The 22,008-nt window shown below is 39.4% G+C and overlaps 1 protein-coding gene across 3 annotated transcripts in view; it reads right to left on the bottom strand.

Annotated features, from left to right (window-relative positions):
• dhx9 (DEAH (Asp-Glu-Ala-His) box helicase 9) overlaps window positions 1-22,008 on the bottom strand; it is an 87,471-nt gene that overhangs the window by 18,067 nt on the left and 47,396 nt on the right. For all 3 annotated transcript variants that reach the window (XM_059984486.1, XM_059984485.1, XM_059984487.1), the window contains 10 exons: window positions 21,331-21,522; window positions 20,341-20,482; window positions 18,231-18,313; window positions 17,139-17,295; window positions 15,100-15,200; window positions 10,405-10,618; window positions 8,982-9,076; window positions 8,593-8,666; window positions 6,153-6,305; window positions 5,769-5,929 (listed from right to left, as the gene is read on the bottom strand). In XM_059984486.1, the coding sequence (XP_059840469.1) occupies window positions 5,769-5,929; window positions 6,153-6,305; window positions 8,593-8,666; window positions 8,982-9,076; window positions 10,405-10,618; window positions 15,100-15,200; window positions 17,139-17,295; window positions 18,231-18,313; window positions 20,341-20,482; window positions 21,331-21,522 (1,372 nt within the window). The remainder of the gene's footprint in view (window positions 1-5,768; window positions 5,930-6,152; window positions 6,306-8,592; window positions 8,667-8,981; window positions 9,077-10,404; window positions 10,619-15,099; window positions 15,201-17,138; window positions 17,296-18,230; window positions 18,314-20,340; window positions 20,483-21,330; window positions 21,523-22,008) is intronic.

Raw genomic sequence — 22,008 nt, forward strand, 5'->3', positions numbered from 1 at the left:
GAGAATAGGCTACAGATAAGTGGAACTGATGCAAATGCTCCTGACAGCTGGTTGGCCGAATGGCTTCCTTTTTAGTCACATAAAGCTATAATTAAAGCATTCACAAAAATAAGAATGCACTTTAGCATAAAAAAGAGAAAATCTGCAGATGTTGGAAGGCTGGAACCAGCATCTGCAGATTTTCTCTTGTTTGTGCTAAAATGCATTATTTTTGTGATTGCTTTAATTGTATCTTTGTGTGACAAAATGGAAGCCATTCGACCTACCAGCTGTCAAGAGCATAAAATTTAGCACAGCAGTATTAAAATTAGTCATACTTCCGAAGTGTCAATCCACTTGCATAAAAAGTCCATGAAGTACGTCGCTGCATTATTCATTACACAAAAGAAATTATGAGCACGGTTAGCCACCTAGTCCTCCCAACTAGCCTTGTGCTCATCATCATCACGGCTGAATTATCCTAGGCCAGAAGTCCCTTTCTATCTTCAATTCCCTGATCATTTAAAAACCATCCTACAGCTTCCAATTTTAAAGCTCAAACATTATCTGGTAATTATCAGACCTGTAAGCAAAATTCTCCCAACGTCGAGCATGTCCCCTCAAGATCATGTTATTTTTCAAAAAGATCACCCTTCATTCTTCTAACTGCAAAGAATGTATGACAACAATCTCATCCCAGGAATTACATTAGTGAATATCTTCTGAAATGACTTCAGTGCACCTGTACCCTTTCTTAAATAAGGCAACCAAAGCTGAATGGGTATTCCAGGGTGTGACCTACCCAACACCAAATCCAATTATAACAATACTTATGTATTTCTTAACTCCAATTTACCTGTCACACCTAGTTCAGTTGTGTTTCAAACTCCTTGCAGCACCTACAGGGACAACAGTTCAATCCCTCTGTGGTAGTTTCTCCCCATCTCAATAATGGCATGCCACATTTCCCACTTAAGGGCATAACCTCACAACTGTCTACACTAGACTCCATTTGCCACATTTTTTGCTGACACACTTAATCTATATTCAATTGCAGAATCAAGTATCCTCATTGTAGCATGCTTTCCTACCTGTTTTTGACTCATCAACAAACTCAGAACCTTTTCTGACAGCCCTTCCTTTAAGTTATGAACACTGGAGAGATGGTGATATGGTGGTATTAACACTCAATTAATAACACATAAAATGCTGGTCAGGGAGCTTCTATGGAAGTGAATAAATAGCTGACATTTCAGACTGAGACCCTTCATCAGGACTAGAAAGGAAAGGGAAGGATGTCAGAAAAATGGGGGAGGGGAGGGAAAGGAAAACAAGCTAGCAGGTGATAGGTGAAGCCAGGTGGGTCAGAGAGGGAAGATGAGAATCTGATAAGGAGAGGAAAGGGGAGCATGGGAGTAAGGGGATGAAGAGGGGCACGTGGGGTAGGAGACAGGCAAGTGAGGAGAAGAGGAGACTAGGGGGAGGAGGAAAAATTGCCACAAGTTGGAGAAATCAATACTCATGCCATCAGGTTGGAGGCTACATGGAAGGCAAATAACGTGTTACTCTGCCAACCTGAGAGTGCCCTCATTGTGGCAGAAGAGGAGCACATGCACTGACACGTCAAAATGGGAATGGGGATAGGTGCTAAAATGATTGGCCACCAGGAAATTGCACATTTTACGCATTTTCCCCCTCCGAATTCTTAACGCCACCCTCTCTGCTATACGGATACCTAAGGGCCTTGTCTCAGTCTCTGTCACAGCTCTGGGGAACACTTCCCTCTGGACTTCTCCTCAACCCCTAGTGCACCCCGCTGTCTCCAATGCCTCCAGACTGTGGTTCCTGCGGCCTCCCATTTGGACCTCAATTCAATCAGACACTGCCAGACCACGAATACCATTATCAACAGCCCAGTTCCAATGATCACAAGTGCCTTCAGAAGCAGCTTCCAGCTCTGACTTCACCCCAGACCTCACTGGTGCTGTTTCATGCACCCATACTGAGCTTGTCAATTTCATCACTTTTGCCTCCAACTTCCAGCCCTTGAACTCACATGGCCCCTTCTGATACTTCTCTCCCTTTTCTTGATTACTCAGTCTCCATGACTGGAGACCAACTGCCTACTGATAACTTTTATAAACCCACCATTGTCCATGGCCATCCTGACTATAGCTCCTTCCGCTCTGTCTCCTGTAAAAATGTCATTCCCTTTGTCTCTGCCACATCTGTTCCCAGGATGAAGCTTTCCTTTCTAGGACAGAAATTAACTCGTTCTTCAAAGAATGGGGTGTTCCTTCCTCCACTTCTGCCCCCATTCACATCTCCTTTAATTTTCCAGACATCTGAACCCATCCCATCTTCTCACCACTTTAACCGTTCCTCACCTATCACCCCTATGAGGATCCACATCTTACATATCATTCTCAACAACTTCCACCATCTTCAATGTGATCCAACCACCAAACAGATCTTTACGCCCCCAACTCTCCACAGGGATCGTTCCACCATGATTCCCTTGTCCATTCATCCCTTCGCACTAATGTCCCTCCTGGCACACATCCCTGCTAGCAACAGTAATGCTACACCTGACCATTTGCCTCCTTCCTAGTCTCCATTTAGAGCCCCAAGAGGTCCTCTTCTACCACGAAGAGAATACTCTTAGTTTAGAGGAACAATACCTCATATTCTATCCAGTTTGCATCCAACCTGGTGGCATAAATATTGATTCCTCCAACCCCGTATTTTTTTCTCTACCCCTTCCCTCTTCTATTTCACACTCAAGCCTTTTCTCCTCACCTACCTATCACCTCCCCCAATACCTTTCTTCCATAGTCCTCTCTCTTCTTCTGTCAGATTCCTTCTTCTCCATCTCTTTGCCTGTTCCGCCTATCATCTCCCAGCTTCTTACTTCATCCCCCTTTTCCACACACCTGACGGCACCTTGTCACCTTCTAGCTTGTCATCCTTCCCCTCCCCCACCTTCCTATTCTGACACTCTCCTTTTTCTTTCCAGTCCTGATGAAGGGTCTCAGCCTAAAGCATTGACTGCTTCTTTGTTTCCTGCTGACCTGCTGTGTTCCACCAACATCTTGGGTGTGTTTCTTTGGATTTCCAGCATCTGCAAATCTTTTGTTTGTGACCTGATGAATAATCTAGATACCCAGGGTATCTGCAAACCTGGGTTCATATCTCACCCTGGTAGATGGTAATAAGAGTTCTTGACCAAGCCATTCCAAAACTGCTGCAACAAGGTCAGAAGTAGAAATTAGCACTGATGAGTGCACGTGGTTCAGCAACATTCGCAACTCTTCACATAATTAAGCGGTCAACAAGTAAATGCAGCAAGATCTGGACAGTATCAAGCCTGGGCCAATAGGTAAAAAATAAAATATGTGTCATACAAGTGCCAGATTATGACAATACCCAACAAGAGAAAAGCCAGCTATCACCCCCCGCCCCCAGACATGCAATTCTACCATTAGCATTTACTTCCACCACTATCAATTTCCTGTGAGTTGCCATTGACCAGAAACAGATCTACAGTAGCCATATACATAACATGCCTACAAGCGACCAGAGATTCAAATTCTGCAGCAACTAACTCAACTCTCCAAAGTCCATCCAATCTCTACAAGGCTCAAGTCAGGAGTATAATGGAATACTATCTATTTGTTTAGATAAGTACAGTTTCCACAACAAGCAGTCTAGTTGATAGGCACCCCATCCACAATCATTCATTTCTACCATTACCAACTTACTGTAGCAGCAACTAGTACCAATGACAGAATGCACTACAGCAATTCTCCAAGATTCCTTAGACAGCACCTTCCAAACCTAGTACCTCTATCAGCTAGATGGACAACAGCAAAAGGATGGGACTAAGACACTACTGCTCTGGAAATATATTGCCATTACTCATTATTTCTGGATCTCTCTCCTGAACAGTCTTGAGGTACACATAAACCTCGAGGCTTACAGCAGTTCACCACTATTTTCTCATGGGCAAAGAGGGATGGGCAATTAAACAGCAACTCAGCCTATACAATCCACATCCTTTAAATGAATTTAAAATGGTGGTAAATATTTGAGAAGAACTGATCTTCATGGCAATCCACTAATGTCATCAATCCAGCCTGAAAAAAAGATCAATTTATTCCAATTCTGTTTTATCAGTGAAGGCCAGTCTTCTGTGAATGTTGACATGTACCTCCAAGACAGTGAACTCATCGTGTGCACTAGCCTGCCTCAAAGGTACAATTTAACGTCAGAGAAATGCATACAATATACACCTGGAAATGCTTTTTCTTCACAACCATCCACGAAAACAGAGGAGTGCCCCAAACAATGAACGACAGTTAAATGCTAGAATCCCAAAGTCCCCCCAGCTTCCCCCTCCCACACATAAGGCGCAGCGAGCAAAAATTCCCCTCCCCCCACTGGCAAAAAAAAAAAGCATCATGATATGCCTTCTGAAAATCCAAACACACTACATCTACACATCTCCCTCTATCTTTACAAATGGACTCTAGAAAATTAGTCAAACATGAGTTTCTTTTCAAAACTCCAGGCTGACTCGATTAGATTGCAATAACCTTCTCTAAGCAAACAGCTAGTTTCATCCAAAATTTTGTCAACAACAGATGTTAAATGGCCTATTGTTTTCTTCTTGAACAAAATCATCACATTCATAGTTTTATGATCCACAGATAAAACTCATTGATTTTAGGGAGCGTAAAAAACTTCAACCAAATCTGCAACCATATCTTTTCACCACATGCTTCAGAACCCTTGGAACATTGCAGTCCCATTTACTTTTTCAATATCTTAAACACTGTGATAGGGAAGAGAATCACAGATATAGATATCTTGGAACGAGGTCCTTCAGCCCAGGGACCATACTAACATCGAGCACCACTTTTTAAGTTAATGTTTTCGTTACCCATCTTACTTCCATAAACCTCTGCCTTCTACCTGAAAGATTCTGTCACAGATCTACACACAATGTGCAATTTTAAGTGGCCAATCTACCAACCCATGCCTTTGGGATGCGAGTTACTACAAATTTTCCTATTCTATATGAAACCAACCTATCCTATATCTGTGGAATATTTCTACTGTCTTCCCCACGAAGAACGATGCCAAGTTCTGATTTCCTGCCTTTTCCTTGCTTCCCAGTATTAATTCCTTCATCTTAGCCTCCAATGACCTTTTACTCATGCTGCCCTCTTCCTTTTAACATGTCTACAGACGCTCCTGCTGCTGTGACTTGCCAGTTTTCAAATCAATTTCCCCCACCATTTGTAGCTGGGTCTTGAAAGATCCACGGTCTTCTGGTCTATTACTAACTTCAATCTCTTAGCATTCACTACTTTTCATTTAATATTTTCCTTGACCTTCTCAATCAACCATTTTTCTCATTTCACCCTCTTTCTAACTGCAGTAAATTAGTAATTTGAATTATGGTGAAAGGCTTAAGAGCACTGTAGCTCGGTCAAATTAAATATTCAAAAAGTATTGAGATTAAACCAACTTCAACATCAATTCAGATTTCATTGCTTCAATGGAACTGAATGATTTCCTGATTTCAAAGTAGAATGGAATATCACAATACAAACCACAATGGGAGGGTATGTATTTCCTTCAACATTTCTCAGTCAAAGTAACATAATCGTTTAAAAAAATCAGTAATTTACTGCAAGGGAGTTTTGTCTTTTAAGGATTTCAAAGTTTGTTAATTTTTTTTTATCATCTATGAAGTAGATCAATATCATATAACCAAGCTTCACCTCGCAAAGTGTGTTCTGCCTCAATAACTGCATCCAGTGGAGGGGGTTCAATAGCTTTAGCCAGAAATGGTCCAATTCCTCCCAGACGAAGAAGTTTGATGCTTAGAGCCACTTCATGAAGAGGTGTACGGAATATCTCCGGAGTCATGTGGGTCTCAAGTCTGAGCATAGACAAATTTAGATTGTTCATGAAACAACAAAACAGAAATCTCCAGTAATTTACCTTTTCCAAAAAAATCTCTAATTAGCATGCAAATTTTACATCAAATTCAACAAGTTAAAATTTGATATCAAATTTATTGAAGATGACAGCTTAGCGACATACACTGCAAGACAACCTACTCATAAATGTTAGATTTTAAAGATCTATTATTTAATTCATACCTCTCAAAACGTGCCTTGCTACAGAGATGGAAGCAGAAGCCAGGTCGGACACGGCCTGCTCTACCCCGTCGCTGTTCCAAATTGGTCTTGGAAGCCCACACTGTGGCGTAATTGGTCATGTTGTTGTGAGATGTAAACAGCTTCATTTTCTGTCTGAAAATTACATTCAAATAAGGTGTAGAGCTCAACACTTGACATGGGAATGATCAATTTAAACTTGTTAATGAAATGAGATTTCTGAATATATAACTCTAGATGGCTAAAGGAATGAGGCCTCATTGATTCCTTGAGCAATAACATCCAGATGAACTAACAATTTAATTAATGCTATTGATCAACTAATTATAAATTCTTCAATTACAAACAAAAGATCTCCAATTTTTAGATCTGTTAAAAGTGCTGATAGGTCATAGCTGTTGATAAGACAATGCTATATCATGGTTTTCTTTAGGGTAAGATCATTGAATTACTGAAAAAGAAATCTATGCCAGAACTGATGTCCTTTGGTAATACTCTGATACAATGAGGGTACACATTAGGTCCTAATCCTCTTGGAATAAAGAATTCAATTGTCTGAAGTAACATTTCTTGACCTTTAGGTGCCAAGACAGAGATTTTATTACAGCCAACACAAAAGATATAAGATGGATATTGTCTTCCATGAATAATTGCTTACTGAAGACCTTTCTTTTTGTCTTAACTTTCTGCCAAAATAGTATCCACAATATCTAAAAAGATTTTCTCCACACCCTGAAAGAAGAACATTTAGCTTCCTGTCTAGCCCAATATATTAAACATATTTGCATTAACTTACTAAATAAGGCATCAATCAATCAGGACTGATGAGAAAAACATTTCCTGACCACAGGGCCCCAAGTTGGATTTCTTTAACCAAGAGGGCTATAAGGCTCAGCCCTCAAATACATTTAAGACAAAAACAAAAAATATCAATAGAAGGCAACATGAGTGAATCTGCAGAGGCTGGAAATAAATTTAGAAAACCACAAAATGCTGGCAGAACTCAGCAGGCCAGACAGCATCTATGGGAGGAGGTAGTGACGACGTTTCGGGCCGAAACCCTTCATCAGGAGTGGAGTAACATGGGATGGTCGAGGGGGGATAAGAAGTGGGGGGAGGGATAAAGTAGAGAGCTGGGAAGTGATAGGCTGGAGGAAGGTGGCGAATTATGGGAAATAAAAGAGAAAGAAAGGTAGGGCTGGGGGGAGAGATTATAGTGAGGGGGGAAATAGAGAGAAAGAGAACCAGACTAAAATAATAGATAGGGATGGGGGTAAGGGTGGGGGGCAGGGGTATGAATGGAGGTCAGTGAGTTGGATTTTCATGCCGGCAGGAATGAGGCTACCTAGGCGGGAAATAAGGTATTGCTCCATCGACCGGTGAGGGTGAGGGTGAGGGTGAGGATGAGGGTTAGGGTGCGAGTATGTGGGCAGTGGGCAAAATAACCCTCTAGTGTTTTTGGATCCCGTACTAGAGATGCTGTTCACTTTATCCTGTCACTTTGTTTTGGTCCACGTTGCCATCATCTCAGTCCCCGACTTGCCTTTATTGGGATCTTCTCCTTGTTAACCTCCATTCTGGAGTTTAAGTTAAATTGGCGGAGTTATTGTTTATGGACAGTTTATGGATTTAGATTTGGGGTTTTCTTGTAGGGACTAGGTGCTGTGATTTGGGGGTTGTGCAGTAGCTAATTGTGGGGCAGGACAAGCCTGGGGGAAGGTTTGGGTAATGGGGGTTGAGGACTCCAGGCAAAGGGAGCTGGGGTAGGGTGGCCAATGGTATTGTGGGACGGTTCAGGTTCGGGTTATTTTTAAAAAATAATTGATATAAATAACAGAAAATAAACAAATTGATCTACTGAAGGAACTGGGTCTGTAAGTTATTCAAGGACACTACTTCATCCCTCCCCCCACTTCTTATCCCCCCTCAGCCATCCCATGTTACTCCACTCCTGATGAAGGGTTTTGGCCCAAAATGTCATTATTACCTCCTCCCACAGATGCTGTCTGGCCTGCTGAGTTCTGCCAGCATTTCGTGGTTTTTTAAAATATCAATAGAATCATGTTAATCAATATTAAGGTTAGTGACAGAACTGCGGAAAGAAATTAGCCACAATCTTACTGAAACAGAGTAGGCAGAAGCAGCTGAATGGCTTGCTCCTGTTTCTTAGAAATATCCAGATATTCAGTGTTAGCTGGCCAATATCCCTCTCCTCCACAGAGTTAATGACATTAATTTCTTATCACTGGATACTGCATCTGCTTTTCAAAAATAATTTCCTACATTACAAAAGTCATCCCAGAACCTGTATAAGAAAATACTGAAACATCAAAGTTGGTATATACGTATGAGCTTGAGTATTTAAATAATTATAATTTCATATTTTGTTTTTTTTTAAATTCATACTTATATGATCACTTACTTGCATGAATCAATGACATAAACTACGTCATTAATGGTAATGCTCGTTTCTGCAATGTTTGTAGCCAAAATTACCTGGTGGTAGAAAATTAAAATCGGGATCACTGCTCACATACTCAAATATCGGTTAAATTTCATACTACTGAATATTTCTTGCATTTATAGTGCTAAAGCTTCATTTACCTTGCAGATTTAGTTGCAACAATCTACTATGACTCAAAATATAAAGTGCATCTGCAATTTCCCTTCCCCATTTCATCCTTTCTATGATCCAAGATTTTTCCCCAAAATTGCAGTTGTACTATAAATGAAATATTGAAAACCAATCGAGTAAATTTATTGTTTGCTTTAAATTTGCTCTCAGATCTAAATTAGAATTCCCAATCTAACCTTTCTGACTCCTGTTGGTACAGGATCAAACACCCTGCGCTGTTCCTCTCTTGGAATCTGCGAATGTAATGGCAGAATTCTGTATCTATGGCTTCCTGTTAAGTTAAAAAAAAAGTTACAGTGCTTCAATAAAATATTTCAAATTCCCCAATGAAAAACATACTCTAACTTTTAGAACAAAGTGTTCTGTAAAATGCTTAAGTATGGTAACATTAATTTCAACATTAAAATTTCGCAGGACCCAAACAGTTTAAATATTGACCCAATAATTTAAGATCAATAGACTAGAATACTTAGGTTACATGGTGTACAGGTTATGGTACCTGATGCTAATATTACACAAGCATTTTCTTGGGCTAGGGAATTCAAAGTGTTTGAATCACAATCAAGCAAGAAAAATGTGACAACCTGCATGAAAACACATACATTTTCACAGGATTTTGAATCTGGGAATGGGAAGGTACAATAACTGGAAGTAAACATCAAGAAATAAACCTCAGTGAAATGAGAATGAGTGAGTGTGAGAGTGTGAGAGAGCGAGAGCACAGAGCGGGGGAGAGAGAGTGAGAGAGTGTGAGTGAGAGAGAGAGTGTGAGAGTGTGAGAGAGACAGTGGGAGAGAGGGGGGGAGGGGTGTGGGGGTGTTGTAGAGAGAGAGTGCACGCGAGTGTGCGTGTGAGAGTGAGTGAGTGTGTGTGTGGGACTGTGTCCGTGTCTTTAACTCCCAGTGGAGTTGTCAGAGCGCCATCAGGAGAAACTTTTTACACTGATCTTTTTGGCAATTACTCATCATGTGGCAGGTCTTGGGCATCTGAAACCTGGCGGAGCCCATCCCTCTCCAGGTGTGTGTTTTTTTTTAACAAGGTCGAGTTGCTAGAACCCAGGCACGGATGGAGCGTGCAAGGGAGTCGGCTGGATTCGAACTTGGGACCTCTCGACCTGAAGTCCAGCTGATGCCACTATGCCACCAGTCAGCTCAAAGAAAATTTGAGACACATTAAAATTGGTAAGACAATAGAAGTAATCTTGACCTAATGTCCTGAAAGTTTTTATGTTTAATCAATAGAACCTTAGAGGCAAATTAAGTCTTTCTTGGATGTGATTAAAGGTTCAAATCAACAACTCTCATTTGCAGTACAGAAGCAACAGTCACTCTCAAGCCACGTGCACAGAACCACGAATGGGAATAAAAACAACACCCAAAAAATGCTGGAGAAACTCAGCAGGCAAGGCAGCAGCTATGAAGAAGAATACAGTTAATGTTTCAGGCAAAGACCCTTCATCAGGACTGAGTTCCTCCATCATTTTGAATGTGTTGCTTGGATTTCCGGTACCTGCAGATTTCCTCTTGAATGAAAATGAAAAGCAGTGTTTAGAGATAAACCAAATAAATGAAATTACATAAGAGTAAGACAAACACCAACCAAAGTAAGAATTCATTTCCAGATGTCTTTGCATAGCAAAAATCAAGTTCCACCCAGGCAAGAAAACAAGAACTGCTCCTTCGACATCCAATGTTTCAATATACTTGAGTAACGCTTCTATCAGTTCAAATGGGGTCTCCTTTTCACTCATCTGCGCCATAGCACGTTTGGTTTCTGGACCATAATCATCACCACAAATGCTGTTGCAGTTAACCTGTAACAATGCAGATAATAAAATTCAACAAATCTCACTTCAAATGATCAAATATTTATTTTAGGATATAGCCAATCCTATGAATTGCATATATCAAAAAAATCACTTTCAATTCTATTTTAATAAATTCAGCCCATTATCACAGTTCAAACTTCATTAACACATAATGATCTCAGCAATCTATGCTGCAAAAAGAGAGCTTAGCTTCTTTTATTCCAATGCCAGCTGGCTGTAACTTTAATACCCTAGAAAAACTTATTGTACTCAGCAGAACTATAAACTTATATTCCATCTGGATAGCCTCCAACTTGATGCATTAATATGGATCTCAGCTCTGGTAATTTATTTCCCCTCCCTCTTCTACTCCCCATACTGGCCTTTTATCTCTTCTCACCTGCCTATCACTTCTCCAGGTCTTTTTCTTCCTTCCCTAGGTCAACTCTCCTCTCCTATCAGATTCTTTCTACTCTAGCCCTTTACCTCTCGCACCCACTTGGCTTCACCTACTGCCTTCTGGCTAGTCTCCTTCCCCTCCCCCCAACTTTTCATTCTGGTATCTTCCCCCTTCCACTCCCAACCGAAAACAGCAGATGGTTTATTCATTTCCATAGATGCTGCCCGACTAGCTGAGTTCCTCTAGCATCTTTTGTGAGTTCCTTTTTACTATTGCCCTGACCTGAGCAGGTCAGAATCAGAATCAGGTTTAATATCACTGGCACGTGTTAAGAAATTTGCTGTTTTGTGGCAGCAATACATCAATTTAATAAACAAAAAGAACAATAAGTGTGTATCTGTATATATAAAGTAATACAAAAAGTGAGCAAAACAATAGTAATGTTCATGAGTTCACTGATGGTGGAGGGGAAGAAGCTGTTCCTGAAACTGTGTCTTCAGGCTGTTGTACCTCCTTCTTGATGGGAGAAATAGGAAGGCATGTCCTGGATGATGGGGGTAATTAATGATGGAAGCTGCCTTTTTGAGGCATTACCTCTTGAAGGTGCCCTCTCTGCTATGGAGGCTAAAGTCCATGATACAACTGGCTTAGTTTATATTCTGCAGTTTTTCCAATCCAGTGCAGTTGCCCTTCCAGATCAGATGGTAATACAACCAGTTCGAACGCTCTCTATGGAACATCTGCAGAAATTTGTTGAGTCTTTGGTGACATATCAAACCTCCTCAAAACTCCAAATGAAACATGGCTGCTGCCATGTCTTTCCAACTGTATGCTGGGCCTAGGATAGATCTTCAGAGACAGCGACACCCAGGAATTTGAAACTGCTCACCCTTTTCACTGCTGATCACTCAATTAGGACTGGTTTGTGTTCCCTCAAATTTCCTTTCCTGAAGTCCACAATCAATTCCTTGATTTTACTGATGTTGAGTGCAAGGTTGTTATAACACCACTCAACCAGCTGATCCACTTTGCTCCTGTACACCTTGCTACCATCTGAAATTCTACTAACAATAGTTGTGTCCTCAGCAAATTAACAGATGGTGTTTGAGTTGCGCCTAGCCACACAGTTGTTGGAATAGACAGAGAATAGAACAATGGGCTAAGCATGTATCTTTAAGATGTGCTGGTGTTGATCATCAGAAATGAGCAGATGTTATTTTGATCAGCAATGACTATATTCTGCTGGTGCGGAAGTCAAGAATTCATTTGCAGAGAGAGGTACGGAAGCCTCGGTTTTAGAAATTTTTGATTAGAACTGAGCGAATGACTGTGTTGAGCTATAATCAATAAACAGCAGCCTGACCTAGGTATTCCAGGTGATCCAAAGCCAATGACAGCATTCACTGTAGACCTACTGTGGTGATAGGCAAATTACAGCAAGTCCAGGTCCTTGCTTAGGCAGGAGTTGATTCTGACCATGACCAACATTTCAAAGCATTTCATCACAGTAAGTGTGAGTGCAACAGGGTGACAATCATTGAGGTAGCTCACTCTGTTCTTCTTGGGCACTGATATGATTGTTGTCCTTTTGAAGCAAGAGGAAACCTCAGACTGTAGCAATGAAAGATTGAAGAGATCTTTGAACATTCCAGCCAGTTGGTTGACACAGGTTTTTAGTGCCCTACCAGGTACACCATCAGGGCTTGACACCTTGCAAGGGTTCACACTCTTGAAAGATGTTCTGATGTCAGCCTCCAGGACAGAGATCATAGGATCACCAAATGCTGCAGGGACTTACACAGATGTAGTTTTATTCTCCCTTTCTACAGAGCTCTTCAGGGCAAATTAACCAAATCTTCTTGTAGCCCAAGCTGTTGTATAAAATATTGACAACCACTCTGCATGAGAGTTCACCTGCTGCTAAAATTCGATTAGCTCGTTGTATAGATCAGGGGTCAGCAACCCGTGGCTCCAGAGCTGCATGCGACTCTTTCATCTCTGTGCTGCGGCTCCCTGTGGCTTTGGAAAATAAATGAGTATTTAATTAAAATGTTTTTTATGTTAGTTTGTTAGTTTTTGAAATGTAATTCTAAATTTGAAGATTATGGTGATCTTGTACAATCTAAATAAAACGTGTTTTTTGTCGCTATTAATATACGTCACCACTGCCAATGCCTGACACCCGCCAGTGCGCGATTTCTTTAGTTTTTCAATCCAAGGTAGGCTAACTATGGAGAATTCTAAAAAAAAAGTGACTGAAGAAAACAGAACGTTTAATGATAGGTGGGCAGATTCATTTGCTTTCACTGCTGACGAGACTGGTTTACCGGTATGATTAATATGCAATGAGAAACTAGCAAACAACAAAAAGTCAAATGTCGCAAGACATTTCCAGAATAAACACGCAGCCTTTGCTCAAAAATATCCGGATGGAGATGAGAGAAAAAAAGCCGTTTCGGAACTGATGCGGAAGGTTGATCTGAGCAAAAATCATTTCAAGAAGTGGATGAAGTCTGGAAAATCAACTACATATGCTAGCTTTGTTGCCGCTCAGGAAATAGTCAGGCACGGGAAGCAGTGTCCAGAGGGGAGGTGCTGAAACACTTTGTTGCGTGTCTGGAAGAAGTGAAAACTTTCCTGGGCAGCAAAGGGCTCACCTTTCCTGAGCTGGAACAGCCAGGGTGGCTGGAAAAGCTACACTTCATGGGAGACATGACAGCGCACCTGAACACGCTGAACACAGCTCTTCAGGGGAAAGGACACACAGCCCTGCACATGTTGGAGGATGTTTTGGCATTCGAGCACAAGTTGACAGTGCTTGCCAGAGATTTACAGAAAGGCACATTGTCTCACTTCCCCAATTTGAGAGAGTTCAAACAAGCTCACAACATGATAAATTCGGAGTATTTACATTCTGCAATCATCGCAAACATCATTTGGGAAACGCTTCTGTGAGTTCAGAGAGGAAAAAAACACATTATCCTTCCCGGTCACTCCCCTAAGCATCGATCCATCCCTACTGAATACGACTGCATTGGCAGGTGTGAGTCAACCTGATCTTGAGATGGAACTGGCCAACATAGCCGACAAAGACATATGGGTGTCCAAGTTTAGACGCTTGACAGCAGACCTTGAAGATGTTGCCCGTTAGAAGGCCGTTCTTGCTCAGAATCACAAATGGAGTGATACTGAAAACCTCCCTAAACCAGACAAACTTGTGTTCGAAACATGGAATGCTATCCCCGACATTTATGTAAACATTAAAAAGTATGCGCTTGGAGTCCTGTCGATCTTTGGATCCACATATGTATGTGAGCAGGTGTTCTCCAACATGAACTTCATTAAAAACAAACATCACGCACGCCTCACAGATGACAGCTTGCGATCCTGTGTAAAGGTGAAGGTGACGTCATACAGCCCTGATGTGCAGACGCTGTGCGCTGAGGTCCGGAGCAGAAATCCCATTAACCAAGTATGATAAATATTTTAATTGCCTATTATTTTACGTATATTCATATTTTTTCATTGTTCAGTGAAATAGTCCTTTTATTTTTCAGGTTGACAGCTGGCTGACGTTATTTTTGGTTTGCTGCTGGCGGACAATTTAAGTTCGGCATTTTTCATAAATACAAGAAGGACTCAAATAGACTTTGAGTATTTTACTTAAAAGTAACCTTCAACCCAACGTCTTTTTTTCAGAGTTCAAAATGCTTTTGTTGCATACAGAAATGTAATTTCGTTTTCTCTGCAGGAGTTCATCGATTTCATAAATGCAACACATTATAGTTTGTTTATACATAGCATAAAGGCCAGTGTTTTCTTTTCTGTGGGAAACGGGTCCAAAAGGCTCTTTCAGTGGTAAAGGTTGCTGACTCCTGGTATAGATAAATCAAAAACAGTGAATAGATTCAAAGAACTATATCTTGAAATTTGGTTTTAATCCAGAAATCTTGTTCAATATTTATATATTTTAAAAAATCAGCAAATCTACCCAATTCTTTCCGACAAATACTAGTTTTAGAGAACATTGTGGAGTTTGATTTTGAAAGCTTGAATATGCCCAATAAAATTCAATGTCTGCTTATACCTCCTCATCATCACCACCTTCTTCATCTTTGTCCTTTTTCTTTTTGTCTCTTGGAGGAGGAACAAACCCAGTCATCTGTATACAGTCTTCTAAAAAATATTCTGAAATAAACAAGACAGATTCTTGAAGTATTAAATTCATCAAAGCAGAAGGACCACCAAGTTCTATGAGTAGAACAATTAAGTGTTTAGCGTCAAAGCAGGACTGTATGGTAGAGGACTGTTCAACCATATACAGTGGATTCCGGTCAATTGAGCCATCAGTTAATTGAGGAAGCCGCTAATCTGGGACAACTAATTGAGAAAATTACTAGGATTCCCTTCTTTTACTTGGGACACTAGGCTGTTTAATTAGGATGGGAAATTGCTGCCAGTTTCTAAGTAACATCAATTGTGTCCGCATTGTGTGACTGAACAGCTTTTTTTTATATAAAATACTGTCATTTGCATGTGTTTGTGTTCAAAATGCAGTGATTTTTGTCACTGATGGTCAGCAAGAAATAAGCATTAAGACAATTCATAACTGTTTTGCTCACTGTGCTTTCAGGCATTCATACCTGGGAGTGAAAATGAAACAATTTCACTACTTCAGCAAATTAGGAACTATGAAGAATTTAAAGGTTTTCTCAATCATCTTGAACGTTACAATGAAAATGAGTATCTGGCAGATGCAATCGTTAAAAGCATTGTTTGAAAACAGTCTAATACCTGCACTATGTGTCTGCGCTGATTTTGCTCAATGCAGTATGGCAGCATAGAATGGATTCATTCCTCCATCAATAACTATTAACCAACTAATAAAGTTTTATACTACTATTAAGTTTTGGTAGTGTTCTAATTTGCTCTGAATTTCATTTACATACATAATTTGTTACTCAGTTAAACTGTAGTTTGTCTTTTTTATACTTTTTTACCTATTTCCATGAAGCTTCAGCTAATTCGTATAGCTGACTAATTGGGACCAAAATGTACTGGTCCGAATTAACCTGAATCCACAGTAATTTAAAGTATCTAGTACAAGTGGTTGAGAAAATATTGTAAACTATAACCAGAGATGCAATACAAATTACAGTGGATTCTATCCAGTTAGTTGGGTCATCAGCTTAGCAGGGCAGCCATTTATTTGGGATAACTCTTAAAGATCAAAAACTCATTGAGAAAATAGCTGGGATACCCTTAATTTATTAGGGACACTGTACCACTTAATTGGGATAAAAGACTGTTGGAGGCACTACACCATGCTTAGAGTGAACTGTTTTTTTAAAAAGTGCCAGTTATGTGTGCGTGTGTTACATCATCCATTTGAGCCCATGGGTACCAATTCAAAAAGCAGTAATTTTTGATAAAGTTGTCTTTTATTTTGACTTTAAAACATTTCAGACCAAGATGCCACAAAAAGATTTGACGCTAGCTAAAGAAGATACCCTAAGCATCTGTGCTTATTCTGTTCACTTACAGTCAAAAGAATACAGCAGCGTACACTGGACGAATTCCTGTCAGTAACAATTACAAGCTAGTACTGTAATAGAATTAATAATGTTCTAATTTGTTCTCTATCTCATTTAAATTTGTCACTCTAAACAGCATTTGCCTTTAAAAAAAATTAAACTACTTCCACGGAACTTGGGCTAATTGGGCAGCCATTTAATTGGGCCAAGTTAACCAGAATCCTCTGTACTATGAAATGGATCATAAGACTGAGCAGAGTCAACATCAATTTATGAAAGAAATATGTTTTGAATAAACCACTGGGGATTTTTAAGAATGCAATAAGTAGAATAGTTAAAGGAGAACCAATGAATGTGATGCATTTGGATTTTTTGAAGGCATTTAATAAAAGTCCCACAGAGGACCAAAGTCACCCATGGAATTTGGAATATATACCTATTAGGGCTGTAGAGAAACTCATTTTTCATAAAGTTTATCTTAAATTATTAAACACTTCTCTGTTAATTAAAGTAACACGCACAATTAGGATGTATGTGGCTTAAATTATACATAAACTATTAAAAGTATAAAATTGAGGCAAATCCTACATACCTTGAACAGGGAATGTTCTTCCATGAACTTCGATTATTGGACAGTTAAAAAAGTACTCTCTGAACATGGTGGTGTCAATGGTGGCAGACATGAGAATAACATGGATATCAGGGTACGACTGGACAACATCACGTAAAACCACAAGAAGAAAATCAGTCTGAAAGAGAATACAAATAATTTTAATTTACTCTAACAAACAGTTCTATACAAGGACTTGTCTACTGACTTTTAAATTTTCAGAAAGAATCATTGAAGACATTATGTGTAATGTCTTGTGTTCAGACAAATTTGGGCACAGAAACAAATATTGTGCATACTTATTTCTGTCCCTTGAAAAATGCAAAAGAAGGAAAATGTTAAAGTACTTATGGATGAGTCTGCAATCAAGTCTTAAGTGAGTTTGAAATATTGAAATTCAATGCACACAAATTTCAAGCTCTTATTGCAAAATTCTCATAAAACAAATTTCTTGTGTTTTTTACACTTTGAGAAAGAAAACTTGTATGATAGAACAACAATCTCTATTATTCACAACACTGTGGGGATTAACAGGTAACTGACATGTACAAATTTCAAACTTGTGCGTATTTGATCATAATGTAAAGAAATGAAGATTTACCAAAAAACAGTGCTTTTCAGCCTATGAAGGAAGTTTATGAATTGACATTGGCACATATAATAAATCAATCTCATATACAAGCTTCTACAGCTAAATTCTAATGTCACAAGCAAAAAAAAAATTAGAAAATTGTAGTATTATTGCTAGATTACATCAACTGCAGTCTACAACACTGAGAATGCTTACAAAGACAAAGGGATAGGATCTGGAAGCAACACTGGTTGTTTCTGAAATTATTAGAGTACCTGAAAAAAAGTTTTCTGGTAAATGTTATCAACACAATGGGAAATCAAATAGGAATGGTGGCAAATGGAAGTATACACATTTTGGGCTATCGAAAATACGGTAAATTTTAAGGTAAGAGGAAAGAAAAATCAATGCCTCCAGGAAAATAAGTAAATGTCAATAACCAATATCATTATTGAACAGAACCACAACTGAAATACCCTTTTGATAAGAGTTCAATTACTCACATTAATATCTCGCTCATGAATTTCGTCCACAATTACATGACTTATACCACGAAGGCCGGCCTCTAGTTTCCTCAACAGTACCCCTGAAAAAATATAAAAGTCATCACTTTTACTAAACACAAAACATTATATTTGATGTCCATAGTGATCTTTGGGCTGACTGTATGGTTTGACCCTGACCCAATTAGCCACGTAGTTTTAATTATCTGCATGCAGATTGTCCATAGATAACAAACAGGCTCCGTTTTGAACTTAATATTACAGTTTGTACAAGTTGGTGTCAATTTGGGTACTTGTAACCTGGGGATGGGCTGTACCACATGAGTGTTGTTGATAACTGTGATAATATATACCCGAGCACATTACAACTCTACTAACTTTCAAAGAAAGAAAGCTTCCAGAATTTACTTCTCAGACACCTGGACATTCAGAGCTCTAAGCAGGCCCTCTGGCCCTATACTACCTCACTACAGGAAGCATCCTCTCCATATCCACTCTATCTATGCCTTTCAACATTCAATTGGTTTCAATAAGATCCCTCCTCATTCTTCTAAGCTCCAGTGATAGCATGCCGAGCCACCAAATGCACCTCATGTTAACCCTTTCATTCCCACTATCATTCTCGTTAACCTCCTCTGGACTCTCTACAATGCCAGCACATACTTTCTTTAATAAGTGGCCCAAAACTGATGAATACTCCATGCAGTCTGACCAACATCTTATAAAATCTCAGCATTACATCCTTGCTTTAACATTCTAATCCATTCAAAATGAATGCTAATATTTCATTTGCCTTCCTTGTCACTGACTCAGCCTGTAAATTAATCTTCAGGGAATTGTGCACGAGGAATGCCAAGTTCCCTTGCACCTCCAATTTCTGAATTTTCCACCAATTTGAAAAATAGTCTACACCTTTATTCCTTCTACCAAAGTGCATGACCATACACTTCTCTACACTATATTTCTTCATCCATTCTCCTAATCTGTCTTAAGTCCTTCTTCAGACTCTTTGCTTCCTAAACATTACCAGCCCTCCACCTATTTTTGCATCATCCATAAGTTACCCACAAAGCCATCAATTTCATCATCCAAATCATTGACAAACTGTGTATAATGTGAAAAGAAGCACTCCCAACACATACCACTAGTCACTGGCAACCAACCAGAAAAGACCCCTTTTCTTCCCACTCTTTGCCAGCTGCCAGTCAGCCAATCTTCTATCCATGCAGTATCTTTCTTGCAATACACTGGACTCTCATCTTGTTAGGCAGCCTCATGGGAGGCACCTTGTCAAAAGTCTTCTGAAAATCCAAGTAAACAACATCCACTGACTCTCCTTTGATTATCTTGCCTGTTATTTCCTCAAAGAATTCCAACACAGAGTGGGAATTCTCCCACTCTCGATGTACCTAATATTTAAAAATCAGTTAATCTTTGCTTTGGATGTAATCAAGTAACAGAGCCTCCACAGTCTTCTAAGTTAGAGTAGCCATGGAATCACGGCCCTGCAAGTGAAGAAATTGCTTCTTAGCTATGTCTTATTCTATGAGACAGGCTAGTTCAGTAATAAAACAAGCTTATATTTTCTGATTTGGGACAATCCTAATCAAAGCTGAACTATGATAAAATTTAATTCCCACTATCACTCCCCAACAAATGTCTCATTCTCATCTGCCTTAGGTATGAATAGCTTTAACAAGTTTTACAATATCTCCCTCTGTCAAATCATAATGATTAAAATAGAAGCAAGAACAACATGGCCAGTGAAGACTGATGATGGTTAAGTTTACTTGTTTAGCGATACAGTGCTGATTAGGCCCTTCAAGCCACACTGCCCCAGCAATCTCCGATAACCCCCGATTACCCCTAACGTAATTACACGACAATCTGCAATGACCAATTAACCCAATAATCGGACTGTGGAAGGAAAACTGAGCACCCAGGGAAAACCCATTCATTCCATAGGGAGAACAGACATACTCCTTCCAGAACAGCGCCAGAATTTAATGCTGAGCTCTGGAACATGCTGATCTGTAATAGTGTCAAGTTAATCACTACGCCACCCTGGTATGCAATTTTACTGCAAGTCAACTGTCATGCATATACCAACCTACAGTACAGAACATTATACTGCCATGTGGTCTTGGCAATATGGATTCAAATCGAACACTGTAACCACAGCTCTTGCCCAGCTCTTCTCCTCGTTCACAACCAACACGCTCTGCAACTGACACAGCGCTAATACGTCGAGGCTGGGGAGATAAAAGACAAGAACTTAAGTAATAAAAGGGCATATAGGCCTACCATGCAGTACTGCATAAGGATTAACTCAATATACTACATCACAACAGACACCATCTAACCAGTGATGTGTTTTATAGGGAATGACAAAAAAAAATCCATTTATTCATTTGCGATTCTAGCCTTTAAAAAATAATTCTTAACCATCACATTAAAATACATAAATATACTTCCATACAAAAATCATGCTTATTAATTGAATTTCACATTATAATTGCTTTTTGTCCATTTGTGCCATTAGTGAGTAGCCACAAATGCACAACTTCTAACCAATGAACATAAAGTTACACTAATTTTTTTGTGACTGCTAGATGTTTCAAGAACTCAAGATGTTTGGATGGATTTTTCAAGAATTCTACATGACCAGAATTTATGAATAAGAGAATATGTCGAAATAGTCAGATTGGAGATTACATGGATAAACTTTTATCAGCAAGTGAGCTGAGGAAGGATGGACATGAGTATTGTTGGAAATGCTCCTTGTGGCGACATGGAAACATTATTCAAAACTTAGCTCGGGTTTATTAACAATTCAATTCAGTTTCAGACAAGTATCTGGGACATAGATGGTATCAGTATCACACATTCTGAAATATCCTGATACCCATCACAGGGCAATTCAGCGTTCTATCATGTACCCAACAAGAATCACCTGTCCACTGTAGAATTATCTGTAAATAAGTGAACAAGTCCATTCTTTTTCAGCAAGAATTGAATTACATTGAGTGACCAAGCAGAAATTATCTTGTGCATCACAAGTAAATGGCTGGCTCATTTTCTGCAACTATTTCTCACGCACCTGTGTCACTACAATATTGCACTCAGAACCTTGGCCTTTTTTGATGTAATCATCTAGAATGTACTGAGGAACTTGGGTAGTTTTACCACATCCAGTTTGACCTCGAATAATGATAACTGAATGGGAATTGATTGCTTCAAGAATTTGTTCTTCAAAATTTTTGACTGGCAGTTGGCTTCTTTCGTTGATTATCTGTGGCAACATACAAAATCCTGTTGTCAATTCAAAAAATAATTGCCCTTTTGAAAAGACAAGTAACAAGTATAACATTATTTCAAAGTTGCACTGTTAGAGAAAAAAATGCCACCTTTGAAATATTAAAATGCCCTAAAATATTTCATATTGAGCATATAACGAGATACAAAGATGGTGAAATAACAGCTTAGTTAACCTCCTAAGTTTTAAAGAAATAATTCAGGAGAAACAAGCAGAGTTTTAGTGCTGGTCCCAAGTACCCAAAAGCAAGATTGGTAATAATGGAGTGAACAAAGTCAGGATGCAAAAGATTGCAAATGTATGCTCGATTATTTAATGAAGTTGAGAGAGAAAATGAAAGATGCATACCCAATGAGATCTGAAGTTTAAAACTGAACCACTGTCTATCTACTCCTGTTTGCTTCAGAATCTTGTTTGCCTCTGCAAAATTACCACTAAATTCTCTAAGTTTTAACATCTATG

Source organism: Hypanus sabinus, chromosome 11 (assembly GCF_030144855.1).
Source record: "Hypanus sabinus isolate sHypSab1 chromosome 11, sHypSab1.hap1, whole genome shotgun sequence".
Lineage (NCBI taxonomy): Eukaryota > Metazoa > Chordata > Chondrichthyes > Myliobatiformes > Dasyatidae > Hypanus > Hypanus sabinus.